A 13,164-nucleotide genomic window follows, 5' to 3' on the forward strand; every position below is an offset into this window, starting at 1 on the left:
CAAAGTCACATAAAGCAGCCTTATCAAAATCGAAAAAGACTCGCGAGAAAAGTATCAATCAAACCAGCGACCTATATTGAGATTGAGACCAAAAGTACAATGATAACACGGAGTAACTGGACGGACAGGCGAGCCATGCCTGCCAAAGGCTCGCCTGCCCGTCCAGTTACTTCGTACTAATGCTTACGCAAACCCATTATATACATAGTACATTGGTAAGGTCATGTGTATTGTGCAGCCCATGCTATGTGACCGCTGTCCCTGCTCCCTTTCCCGGGGTGCCCCGACCCCCTCCCGCCAGGGATCCCTATCCCGGGGTACCCCGACCCCCTCCCGCCCGGCACCCCGCTCGCACTCACCACCGAGTGGACGCCCAGCCGGCGACACGTGTCCTTCACCCAGTAGGGCTCTCCCTTGAGCGGCGCGATCAGCTCGATCCGGTGCAGTTTGGCCGGCGTGACGGCCGGCTCCGGCTGGCCGGGCACCCTGGCCGGGGGACGGACGGGGGGAGGTCAGGCCACTCCGCAACACGGGGAACGGGGGACGGACACAGCGTGGTGGGGGGGTCACACATGAGACGCATCATGACGTCACACCACAGCCGCGCTGGGTGACGTCAGACATGGTACAAAAGACGTCACACTTGAGGTGACGTCACACGGCCAGGGGTGACGTCAGACATCAGGCGGCGAGAGAAGACGTCACAGGTGAGACTGATGACCTCCCATGTCGACCAGTCTTAGTGCCACCGCATTGAGAAGATGACGTCTAATTAAAAAATAAAATTGACCAGTTTGAGCAGAAGTGGAAAACATTGGGGCACATTCTCCGATAAAAGCAAATCTCATCGTGCCAGTGAGCACGTGCACTTTTACATTAATCATAAACCCAAGCACACACCCAAGCACGCACACACCCACACCCACACCCTAACACATACACCCCCCCCCCACACACACACACCAGCATCCTCCCCCCCCACACATACACACAGACTGTTTCAACTTATTTATTTCTATTGAAGTATTTAGACTTACAATTTATAGGTATTTTATGTATTTACGTTTGTTTCCTTTGTGAACGGCTGTTTTGTTCAAGTAGAAAGAGACAGTATCGCAGGGATAGTGATACGTGCAGCTGTACTTGTGTATGTAATGGAAAATAAACTAACCCTTCAGTGGGACAAAAAAAAAAGAGAAGATGACGTCATGGAGGTGTCGCACACATGTATGGTTATGGCTTGAAGCGCGTTTCTTCCCAAATTACTCTCCGCGAAAAGCCGCTGCTCCCGTTCACAGTTCATAACACAGCTTGCCATTAAATGTCGCTAAAGTTTCTCTGGTACTGTCTGGTGACATCTATAATGATTTCTTGGCATTTGCCTGGTGGCTATTTCAGGGCGGACCGCAGCATACATCGGCCCGTGCGGGCCGGAAACCATGGCTCTCCAGAGCGCAGTTCATGCAAACCAAGTCCGCGAACCCGGCATTCAATAACAATACGCCGGATTATTGGAGGGCCTTCGAATGGGCTGATGCGATCATCCCATCTCGAATTCTGGTTTTGATGATTGTGAGCGGCAGCTGTTGTTTCTGGAAATACCAGAGTTGATGCCAGTCGAGCCCTGCTCCGGCGACTGAGTGGGTCGGCCGCAGCTCCGGGGCGGACCGACTTCGACGGACAGTATTTCACTGGCCGCAGACAGCATTTGGACTGCCAGCGGTAGTATCTGAGACATCCGCCCAGCGGTAGTTCAGACTGACAGAGGGCAATAATTGACTCAATGCGAGTCGCATATTCCATATATCCAGCAGATAGTATTTGACTCAGCACGGGAGGCATCTCAGACTGCGGTCTCAGGAATTAATTGCCTCACCGTTGGTACCATTTCAAACCGGCATTATTTGAAACGATATTTGAAACCAGCTAGTTCTTATCAGAAAATGGCTTCGAGGTACACATAGGGCAGTCGGGACTACATACTGCTCACCGAATGTAGTATCTGAAGCCGCATTCTATAACTCACCGAGTGTAGTATGTGAGGCCGTATCCACTGTCCCATAACTCACCGCGGTCCGCCGGTAGCATGTGAAGCCGTGTTTCTGTTCACTGAGGGCAGCATGTGAGGCCGCTGTACTGGACTCACCGCGGGTAGTATGTGAGGCCGCTATACTGGACTCACCGCGGGCAGTATGTGAAGCCGTGGTACTTGAGTACTGGACTCACCGCGGGCAGTATGTGAGGCCGCTGTACTGGACTCACCGCGGGTAGTATGTGAGACCGCTATACTGGACTCACCGCGGGTAGTATGTGAAGCCGTGGTACCGAATACCGCCGTCGTCCTGCGGCACCCCTCGGGAGAGGTCGGGCAGCCGGGGCACGAGCACGGACACCCGCTCAGTGCCGTTCAGCCGCTCCGTGTTCAGCGGCAGCTTGGCGCGCGGGAAACGGCGCTGCAGCGGCGCACTAGTTGCCACCGCTCGCCGCGGGAGGGCAGCACTGCCCAGCCGGCAGGCGGCGCTGGCAGCGCCACCCAGAATCGGCCAACTCATGCTGAGTAGAGGTATGTCCTGGGAAGAGATGTGGATGAGCGAAAGTCAGATTAACGAAAACACATTGCGCTGACACTCATAGACGTCACGGTGCGCATATGAAGACAGTAATCTGGGTAGTGTTCACAACATACGGCGTTTGGGCAGTAGGCAAATTGTACTCCACCGCTCCAAGTAGGTAATTCAGTGTCACATGCCAGGATCAGGCGTTAGTCAGAAAAAGGAAACAAAAAGACCATAGATAACGTGAATCATCTTATCTATGAAAAGACTTATAGAGGGAAATTCATTAAGATCATTAGGTTAGTCCGATAGTAACTGTCGATAGCTCTCCTCCATACTTTGCACCCGAGGGCTCCCAATGATGTCGATATGTTGCACTGTGTCTCGGTGCAGATAGGCCGGCAGCAGAGTGGATATTTATTCGTTATCAGACTGGACACATTTCACAAGTATCGGTCAGCGGAGCAGTCGGTAAGGTGGGGCCGCCGCACATAGCGTATACAGGGCGGCCGCTCGGCTCCTCCCTCACAGGGACGGCCGCTCGGCTCCTCCCACACAGGGACTGCCGTGGCGGCGGGGGACGGCGCACCCCAGCCGGGACGGCCGCTCGGCTCCTCCCACACAGGGACGGCCGTCGCACTCTCAGAGGTCGCCTCTGGCCAGCGCGAACGATTCACGACTGACAATGGTAGTGGCGCTGAGCAAAACAAACGGCATTGTAAGGCGTTATCTGAACTAAAACACAACGTCAGGCTGCTTAAACAAGAGCCAGTCTGGGCCAAAATCACTCATACGAACAATATGACAGAGTGCACAGTTCACAAGACTGGCTGCGAACGAACAAACCAATAAAGACCAACAAACCAAAATTGAGGGATTCTGGATTTGCGGCATCATTAACCTAAAAACGGCCGAACACAAATCAGAGAGGTCAAAGTATGCAGGCACGTACGGCTCAACTAGATACAGTTCTCTGTGCAGATAATCAGCGCAGTATGATCAGCAGGATAAGAATGCCGCAGCATGACCAGCCAACAGCCTGCACTTGGCAAAGTAGCCTTCAGTCTGTTAAACTGGCGGTGCTTCGGCACATGTCGAGCGCGTCAGCCACCCCAAACCACACACACACACACACACACACGCCGCGATCACCGGCGCCTCTCGCCGGCTCGCTGACTGGACGGCCGTGTCACGGAAGGTCTGCGGAGGCGCTGCACGTGCCGGGGCCGGGCCGATCGGCCGGCCAGTACCTCCCCGTCCACCCGCCGGCCGCGCACTGAGGTCACCGGAGCGAGTCAGACACCTGCCGGCCTATGAGCGGCTCTCGGCACTGGAGCTGACCGCGCGCGGCACTGGCGGCCGAGCTCGCACGGCCGGCCGGGGCAGTGTCCGCGGGCCGGCCCCGGCCGCGCGGCGCCGAGTCCGTCCCTCTCCGGAGCGGTCAGTCGCTCACCGCGGCGCGTACAGCCGCACGTACTCGGACACCTTGCGCTCGAAGCCGTCGCGGTCGCGCGCGTAGTGGTCGGCCGCCTCGGTGTTGAGCGGGTCGTCGAAGTTGAGCAGGTCGGTGAAGAGCGAGTTGAGGCCCCAGACGACGTCCTTGAGTTTGCGCGTGGGCGCCCAGCCCATGCCGTCGTAGGAGTTTTGCCGCAGCAGGCTGAGGCAGACGGCGCCGTCCTCGGCGATATTGGGGTGCCAGAGCCGCGTGCGACAGCGCACCTCGGGCGGCGACAGGTTGTACTCCTCGCCGACCGTGATGGTGAACACGAACGCGCCGCGCCGCCAGTAGCCCTCGTCGGGCCGCACCGTCAGCACCAGCTCGTGCAGCGCGTCCGGCCGCGGAAACTCCACCGAACAGGTGGCCGGCAGGTTTTCGTGCATCTCCTGCACCTCTTTGGTGAGCAGCCGGTCGCGCATGGCGGCGCGGCGGCGGCTCTCTGGCGGCGCGCCGGCCGCCGCGCTGCCGGCCGCCGCCTCGCCGCGCTTCTGCAGCAGCTTCTTGCTGAGCGAGATCATGGCGCCGCCTGCGGGCACAGGCGAGCGGTCAGGCTGGCGCGGCGCCCCGCAGGCGGCCCGTCTCCGCCCCTCTCCAGCCGCCGCCGGCTCAACGGCGCAATCAACAACAGCTCATCAGCACTTCTAACGTCTTGACAGCTACTGACAATCAACCAGTTATTTCAATTCTTCACAGACTTATCAACGAATTCCAAATGGCCAGTGAACCACTCAAGATGTATTGTTCTCTGATGAGAAGAATGTCTTAGGTATCTAAATAATGTCATTTGGTTAGGTAATAGGTCATTGGTACTACATCGGTGCAGCACTTCTCAGTCTTCAAACTTCGGTCAGCGACGATAATGTGACAATGCCAACGAACTTGAAAACTCCAGCCTTTGGCTCCACAAGCCTTGTTGCTCAAAAAAATAATTGCACATACACACCCACTTATTCGGTGCTCCATTCCTTTAAAAAGGTTGAGATGACACTCTAACAGTAGAACAGTACCTATCCAGTTAAAACATTACCTATAGAAGCTCCAAAACATACCTATAGAAGCACCACATTATACCTATTGAAGCACCTCAATATATCATAATAATTGTTTCTATTACAACTGTACCAAAGAGGTGGATTTCTTTGACATCGTTTGGTGGGACCAACAATGTGTACAAATAATAACCAATAATCATTCACCATGATTTGCCATTTTTCACCTGTAGCCAGGCATTTTGTCAAAAATTAAATTGACTAAATCTTGATGATGGAAAGTATTATTTTAACTTTGGTAATTCAACCCACATTTCAGTAACTTACAAAGGTAATTAAAATTACACTTTGATCATTTTCAATTGAACACAAGCATAAAAGAAACAACCAGTTCTTCGAGCAGTAAAGAAATGTCAAATGGGTCAAGCTAAGCTAAAGCTTTTGGAGTGTCTCAAACAAATATAGGTACCCAAAAACAGAAGGATATCCTTTGAAGACTGTTCAAAATTCCCAGCTAGCTGAAGTATGCATCTTTGATACCATTACCAAGGTACATATCATAACCTGAACCTCCGGAATTCATCACCAGTATCCTTAATATAAGCAGACTTTTTCATTATGTCAAATTCTTTATAGCTATAACAAAAGTGGATATTGCTTGTGATAGTTTTAACCTTCGCCCCAGTGGGTGGGGTGGGGGTGGGGCATATGTTACCACTCTGTCGCGTTTTTTGCGTGTGAATAAAAAACCGCGGCGCGTAGCGCCGCGCCTCTTGAAGTAGCTTTTTGTACATCAATTTTGGACAATGAATGAAATTTTTGACCCCAGGTCATGACAGGTCAGGTCACCAGGTCAAGTTAACTGACCAAGCCTAATAAAGTTTGTGATCATGTCCAGCCTGCAGTGTTTGTCAGAAAGGTTTTAAACTTGGTGGATTGCATGATGTTATGGGCACCTATAAATTGTATATCTCGGATTTTTTATATCCGCGAACCAAGGTCAGGCCAGTGGTGTGACCTTACCATTATAAGTTAATATAGAAAAATGAAAATGCCTCTAGATCCGTGTGTACGCATAGGAACAGTCCAAATATTTCAGAATCACAATGATTTGGACCACCCGTGACGACCAAGGCGTCTTTTTTGCTGATAGCCTCTAGAAAGGTCATCCGAGATCATTTGAGGCCACAAACAGATTTTTGCCAATTACTCTCGATTGGAAAGAGATAGGACGCTGGGGATGGCCTCATTGTGTTTGTCTTGTTGAGACGCATCGAATGATATGCAACATGACCTTTTCCGGTCAGGTCATGACCTTGACCTGAGGTCAAATTATAGTTCATTCGACGCGTCTCGGCGAGAAGAACACGATTCTGGCCATAAAAATGTCGTGGCTTTTTTTAGTCAAAAGTTATTGTCGAAAAAAACTTCGTAAAAACAGCTATTTTTAGAGTTTTTGCCCTCTGGAGGCTAAACCGTTGACCTTCGGTCAATTTTGATGATGACCTTATCAGAAGAAGACTTCAAAAGCTATCGATTGCTTTCCATGCGTTTTTTTTTTTTTAGCTATCATAGTTCCTGAGATAAATGCAAGTTTTCTGAAAAATATAAAGACATTTGGCAAATTTTGACCTTTGATGACCTCCAGTGACCCCAATATTGCTCTAAGATGAAAAATGAACGAAATACTTTCAAACGTACGCATTGAGAGCTATCGACTGCTATTTACCGCGTCTTTCTAGCCCTCTTAGTTTTTGAGTTAGAGGTGGGTGCTAACATATGCCCCCCCCCCCCCCCCCCACTAGGGCGAAGTTGGCTGAGACCGCCACTGGGGCGCGGGTTAAGCACCTATTAACTGCAATGGCACTAACACTGCAATCAAGCATTATTTAATATCTAAGTTAACCCGCGCCCTGCTGGGGGGGGGGTGTTTGAACACCCCCCTTGTGGTTTTTCGCGAATATCTCCGCCACCGTTTTTGGTACATTTTATCATACATCAATTCTACACATGTTGTGAAAATTTCAGACCAAGGTCATTCAAGGTGGTCAGGTCACCACTCACCAGGTCACTTGAAGTGACCTCACCTCATAAAAAGTTTCAGTGTCTGTCATAGCTACACCGAGTGACCGATCGCTTTGAAACTTTCAGCGATTGCTAAGAGCAATAGCAAGTACAAAATGTGTATCTCATAATTTTGATATCGATGACCTAAGGTCAGGTCAATTTTGCGACCTCCCCATTACCTATAAGTCAATGGGAGAAAATTGAAATGCGCCTCTTTTGGACGAAAGGCATTATAAACACTCCCAAACACTGAAATACAAGTGGTTTAGACACACTGAACATGAAAATGGTGTCCGTGAACCCTGCTTATGCCCTGAGGTCATCTTAGGTCACGAATGGTATCTAACAGTTTTTCGCAAATAACTTTTGATAGAGGCATGCTATAGCGATGAAAACGCATTAGATGTGTTCAGCTCGACGATACGGATCGACTGATATGCAACATGACCCTTTCAGGTCAGGTCATGACCTTGACCTGAGGTCAAATTTTCAAGTTGACCTTTCAAGGTCAAGTTATAGTTCATTCGATGCGTCTTGACGAGAGGAACACGATGCCGGTAAAAGTAAGCTCGTGCAAGGCTTGGGTCAAAAGTTATTGCAGAAAAACTGTTTCCGAAAAAATCGGCTACCTATTTTAGCAGTTTTTGCCCCCTGCAGGCAAAACCGTTGACGTTAGGTCAAATCTGAGAGAATTACTCAGAAAGGGCGTTAATAGGGCTATCGAATGCGCTTTTTCGCGGCGCTGTAGCTCTATTGGTTCCCGAGTTATGCGTTGGCATCTTGGAAATTGTCGACATTCGACCTGGAAATCGGCGAAATTTTGCCTTCAATGACCTCTGGTGACCTGACCTTTGACCTGACCAAAAAAACGACTGAAGTGATTTCGTCATTATTTTTGGCGCTCTTTCGAACGCCGCCTTCCGCGTATCGCTACGTAGCCCAGGAGCCGAGTTAGAGGGGGGGGGTTCAGCCCACCCCCCCCCCCCCTCCCGCAGCAGGGCGTGGAAATCCAGGACCCCAGCCGGGCGCGGGTTAACCCGCGCCGGGCCGGTGCTCCGCGACTTCCGCGCCGGGCCGGGGGGGGGGGGTGTCTGACTGAACACCCTGTCTAACTCGGCTCCTGGGCCACGTAGCGACACGCAATAAGCGGCATTCGAAAGAGCGTCAAAAATAATGACAGAAATACTTGGGTCATTTTTTGGGCCAGGTCAAAGGTCAGGTCACCAGAGGTCATCAAAGATCAAATGTAGTCCATTTCAACACTTTTGGACAGGGCTGCGGAGTTAATGGATTTTCGGCGACTCCGACTCCGACTCCGGCTTTCAAAAACCAGCTCCGACTCCGACTCCGACTCCGGGCAGAATTGTCGACTCCGACCGACTCCAACTCCCGACTCCGACTCCGCAGACCTGGCAGGGCTGCAGAGTCGACAGATTTTCGGTGACTCTGACTCCGAATCCGGCTCGGGTTTCTAAAATCGACTCCGACTCCGACTCCGACTCCGGTCACAACTGTCGACTCCGACCGACTCCGACTCCGTCTCCGACTCCGCAGCCCTGCTTTTGGAAACTGCCAACGGCTAACTCGGGAACCAATAGAGCTAGAGCGCCGCGGAAAAGCGCACTCGATAGCCCTTTTATAGACCTTTCTGATAGATGATCTCAGATTTGACCTCAGGTCTACGGTTTAGCCTTCAAAGGGCAAAAACGGTAAAAATAGCAGTTTTCATGAAAATGGTTTTTCGTCAATAACTTTTGACTCAAGGGAGCCACGAGATTACTTCTAGCAGCATTGTGTTTCTCTTGTCGAGACGCGTCAAATGCATTATTTGTTGACCTTGAAAGGTCATTTTGAAAATTTGACCTCAGGTCAAGGTCATGACCTGACCGGAAAGGGTCATGTTGCATATCAGTCGATCCGTATCGTTGAGCTGAATACATCTGACGTGTTTTCATCGTTCTAGCACGTCTTTATCAAAAGTTATAGCCAAAAAAACTGCTAGTGACCGTTCATGACCTGAGATGACCTCAGGGGCACACAGAGGGGTCAAAGGTGCATTTTTCCAATTCAGTGTGTCATGTTTACCTAGGAGCCAATGTTTGAGAGGGTTTTGAACACCATTCGTCCAAAAGAGGCACATTTCAATTTTCTCCCATTGACTTATACCTAATGGAGAGGTTGCAAAATTGACCTGACCTTAGGTCACCAATATCAAAATTCCAAGATAAACATTTTGTACATACTGTTACTCTCATCAATCGCTGAAAGTTTTAAGGCAATCGCTCGGTCGGTGTAGCTATGACGAGGCTTGAATTTTTTCCGAGGTGAGGTCACTTGACCTGACCTGGTGACCTGACCTTGAGAGCCCTGAGTCTGAAATTTTCACAACATATGTGGAAAAGATGCATGAAGCACAGCCGTTTTTTAGATATCTGCGAAAAACCACAGGGTGGGGGTGTTCAGACACTCCCCTCCCCCCGGCCCAGCGCGGGTTAATCACATTCATTTTTCACGAACTCTGTCATAGCTAGGTCGAGTGTCAAAACAAAACAGTATAATAAAAACATGAGCAATAAGTTAAAGACACTTTCAATGCTAGGGGTGTGGCGGTTGATAAAGGATCACAAAAAGGCTAAAATCATTTTCAAAACAACAAATTTGAAAATGACCAGGCATTGGTAATGGTTGGCTGGCCAAAAACAAACAGAAAATGTTGTTACATAGCTTACCCTTCAAAGGCCCTTTTCACTTCTCAAGGGCGAAGAATGTGCTGGAGCATTGATAGTAAATTCCAATTTCAAGTTGTTGCTGAATTTGTTCTTGTTCTTGACTTATTCACTTCAGCTCAAGACTAGGTACTTGAAGGCTGTAACAGGCTTGCTCTAGCCAAAAGGTGGGTGTGAAATGCGACCAATCAAAAACCACAAAAAAGCAGAATATCAGCCCTGAGCAAGGCTATATAAACCAGGTAGAACGCTCCGGGAAAAAAGTTGGAAACAATAAATTAGTTGCGGCATTCCCTGATGACGCGAATGTGGGTCAGCGGCCGGCGGCCGGCCGCCGCTAACACTGTATGAGGAGGGATGCGCGGAACTTTTGCTTGTTGGTGATTGCGCTAGGCAGTTAAATGGTAATGTTAGGATATGTTTCGAAAGTAAATTGAACGACGCTTCGAACGCCGTCAATGAATTTGCGATACGACGACCATTTGTTTAGTTAGAGCCGGCGAACTTTTACCTTCCGACCGCGCGCCGAGACGATATGGTGCCACACTGGCGGTTTTTACGATAGCTAAAAATTCTTTTGAGATAAAGAGATGAAATTTGACATGTCCTATCTTTTGATCAAGCTGGATCTTATGGTACAAGTCGCATATTTAAGGTAGGTCAGGTTGTTGACCTATGTTGTCGCTCGTGAGCCTCTGCACAGTCCAAAAACAACGCAATTTCTGAACACTCAGTGCCAAGAAATCCTTCACAGAAAGATGACACTTGGCAGAAAGAGGAGTTGTCGGTTTCTTACCGTTCGTATGTGTCGGGTTTTCACAAGAGTTTAGTACCTAAGGTCAGGTCCGTCACGTGACCTCCCCTCATAACTCAATAGGTTTACTATCATAGAAGCGTTTATCAATCGCCGGAAATCTTAGCCAATCCCACTGGACACTGGATCCATACCCACATGGGGCCCTCCTGACTGGCCACTCCCTCTGAAATCCACAATAACATTGGGCTGCGGCCACGGTTATGTATTAATGCTTTTCACTAACAGAAATACAACTTCAACCAGCACAGTGCACGCCGCCACAACAGTCCGACCCACGTCCCTGATATCGACTAGCTCCCGGCCGGATGCACATACGCGGAGCCAATCAGTCCGAATGTGACCTGCAGCTTACAATTGCTGTGTCGCATGGCGCATGGCACAGGACGATTCCTAGCAGCTGTCGGCTGGAGTGGAGAAACAGCACGTTGCGACACACCGCGCCGGCGACAGAGCTCAGCAGGGCTGGTTGGAGGCTGGAGCCGGAGGTAAGGGCGGACACAGGCACAGACATTGCAGGACAAATAACGGGATGTCAGTTAGGGATATAATTCAAGACGAATGATTCAAGACGGACTGAAATAATACACATTTTGCTCACTTGGATACCAACTTCAAACTTGGCGTTTATGTATAGCACCATGGAAACAATGGGCACACAGGAAAGAAACAAAAGATGAGGGTTTTTAACTCAAGGAAGTAAAACAGCCCAAAGTGCAGACAAGCACATACTTTTGGTAATAGCTATCGGCTGTCCTACTCCTCTTCTCCCTTCATCAACTACTGGACACATTTGAAGCATCATATATAGCACCAATGTCCATAACCAAAGCTTGCAAGTAGTTTTAACTTCTATGAAGCCAAGGGAAATGTGCCTACATCATGCATGTAAACTCAAAATTACACATGCATGACAAGGAAGCTTATGTAAAGAGAATAGTTGACAAAAGCATCTCATGGTTAAAGTTATTCAAAACTGCACACAGGGCAAACATAAAAAGCAGCAAGTGTACTGTTCTGTTATGCTAAGAAATAATCCAAACAAAATACAATCTTTTCATGTTTGAACTAGTTGTTCTTCTATGCCCCTTCATCCATATCTTGATTACAGATGGGCTGTTACTGTAGGCTGATGAAGTGACACTTGATTGCCTTTGTGCGAGTCTCAGTTGCAGCCTCCTTGGTACTGCACTGGAAAGCAGATTGAATTGAATGCCTCTGAAAGATAGGAATACAGGCAGGGTTAGCTGTAGTAGTGTCAATGATAATAGACATGACATTTTTGTCCTTTGACATACATTTGTTGAAGTACAAAAAGGTACAAAATAAATTGGTTTGTTTCAAGACACGCACACTGCACAAAGCCGCACAGACATTTCACAGGCATATGAAATTGGTACACATAAAATTTGATGATTAAAAAGGTCAAAACTTGCAATAATAATTGAAGCAAAAGTTACAATCACAATCATTTGATTTAAAATGACTTGGCATAAGTCACAAGACGCAACGCTCCTATGCTTTTATGCTTTCATTATCCTCCACATATCAACCAGCTTGATACCAGGCTGTGCAATAGTGTGTACATAACCCCATGTTGCCATTTTATTAGAGCAGGTGGGGTTACAGCAACAATGCTAATGTCAAACCCACATCTGCAACCCGTACTGCAGTTTCAATCACCTTACAAGCACACCTTCTGGCAGTTTGATAGGCAGAATGGTCATTACTACTTTCCCCTCATATTCAACACATATTCCCTTTATACAGATACAGTTTAGACCGTTATGGCAAGCACTTTCGAGAAAAGATATGATTAAAGTCCAAGACAAAGGTCGAGAGAAACAACACCAACATAAAACACCGAATATGTAGCACTAATACTGTCAAATTCATAAAAATATATACATGAGTCGATCAGAAATTCACTGTAGATTTCGAAAAAGGTTTCAAATGCCACTCAAATACCCCCATTCGCATGTACGAAGCAATAAAACACTGACCTTCAATTCCGCGTGCCATTCTCCATAGGCCACTGTGTATTAAATAACGCGTTCACTGATAGCAAAAAATGAGACCCACATATGACGCGTTTGCTACCAGCCAATCAGCGCTCGACTTACCGAGCGCTGATTGGTGGAGAGGGCCGTCGTCAGCAGCTAATTACACGTTTTTTTTCCTTGAACATGTGCGTGAGCGCTGATGCTGCTCACGGGCTGTTGCCATTTTTCGTAATGCTGAAGGCACGGGAGCGAACCCCCCTGACTCGCACTCAGTACCCACGACTTGTATCAAAGATCAAATCAATCAAAATTCAAATTGGAATTTCTTCCAAATTTCCAAGGCTATAGAACTCCAGGTAAGGACACCAGCCGTTTGACCTTGAACGCCGCCGGCCGGCCGATGACGTCATTGGAGGCAAGCCGGCTCGGCGGACGCATCGAGCGAGCGTATAACGGAGGAGCGTTGGAACGTTGCGGGAGCCGGGGAGAGTTTTTAAAGCGTTTGCATACCA

General features: G+C 48.9%; 2 protein-coding genes across 2 annotated transcripts; both read right to left on the bottom strand.

Annotated features, from left to right (window-relative positions):
- Window positions 1-359: 359 nt before the first annotated feature.
- On the bottom strand, window positions 360-12,659 carry LOC122366409 (the record flags this gene model as incomplete). Its single annotated transcript, XM_043338652.1, has 3 exons — window positions 12,653-12,659; window positions 2,299-2,570; window positions 360-486 (listed from the first exon to the last, which is right to left on the bottom strand). Coding segments are annotated over exons 2-3 (381 nt in total), but the record flags the coding sequence as incomplete, so codon positions are not given.
- Window positions 2,959-10,077, bottom strand: LOC122366412 (NEDD8-conjugating enzyme UBE2F-like). Its single transcript, XM_043338659.1, has 2 exons — window positions 9,839-10,077; window positions 2,959-4,579 (listed from the first exon to the last, which is right to left on the bottom strand). Exon 2 carries the CDS (start codon window positions 4,569-4,571, stop codon window positions 4,005-4,007), a length of 567 nt encoding a protein of 188 aa, XP_043194594.1. The 5' UTR covers window positions 4,572-4,579; window positions 9,839-10,077; the 3' UTR covers window positions 2,959-4,004.
- Window positions 12,660-13,164: the final 505 nt, after the last annotated feature.

This window comes from Amphibalanus amphitrite, unplaced genomic scaffold (assembly GCF_019059575.1).
Source record: "Amphibalanus amphitrite isolate SeventyFive unplaced genomic scaffold, NRLGWU_Aamphi_draft 000804F_arrow, whole genome shotgun sequence".
Taxonomy (NCBI): domain Eukaryota; kingdom Metazoa; phylum Arthropoda; class Thecostraca; order Balanomorpha; family Balanidae; genus Amphibalanus; species Amphibalanus amphitrite.

What these genes read in the sequence shown, in the direction of transcription:
- LOC122366412 (XM_043338659.1), bottom strand. Translation starts at nt 4,571, where the DNA reads ATGATCTCGCTCAGCAAGAAGCTGCTGCAGAAGCGCGGCGAGGCGGCG.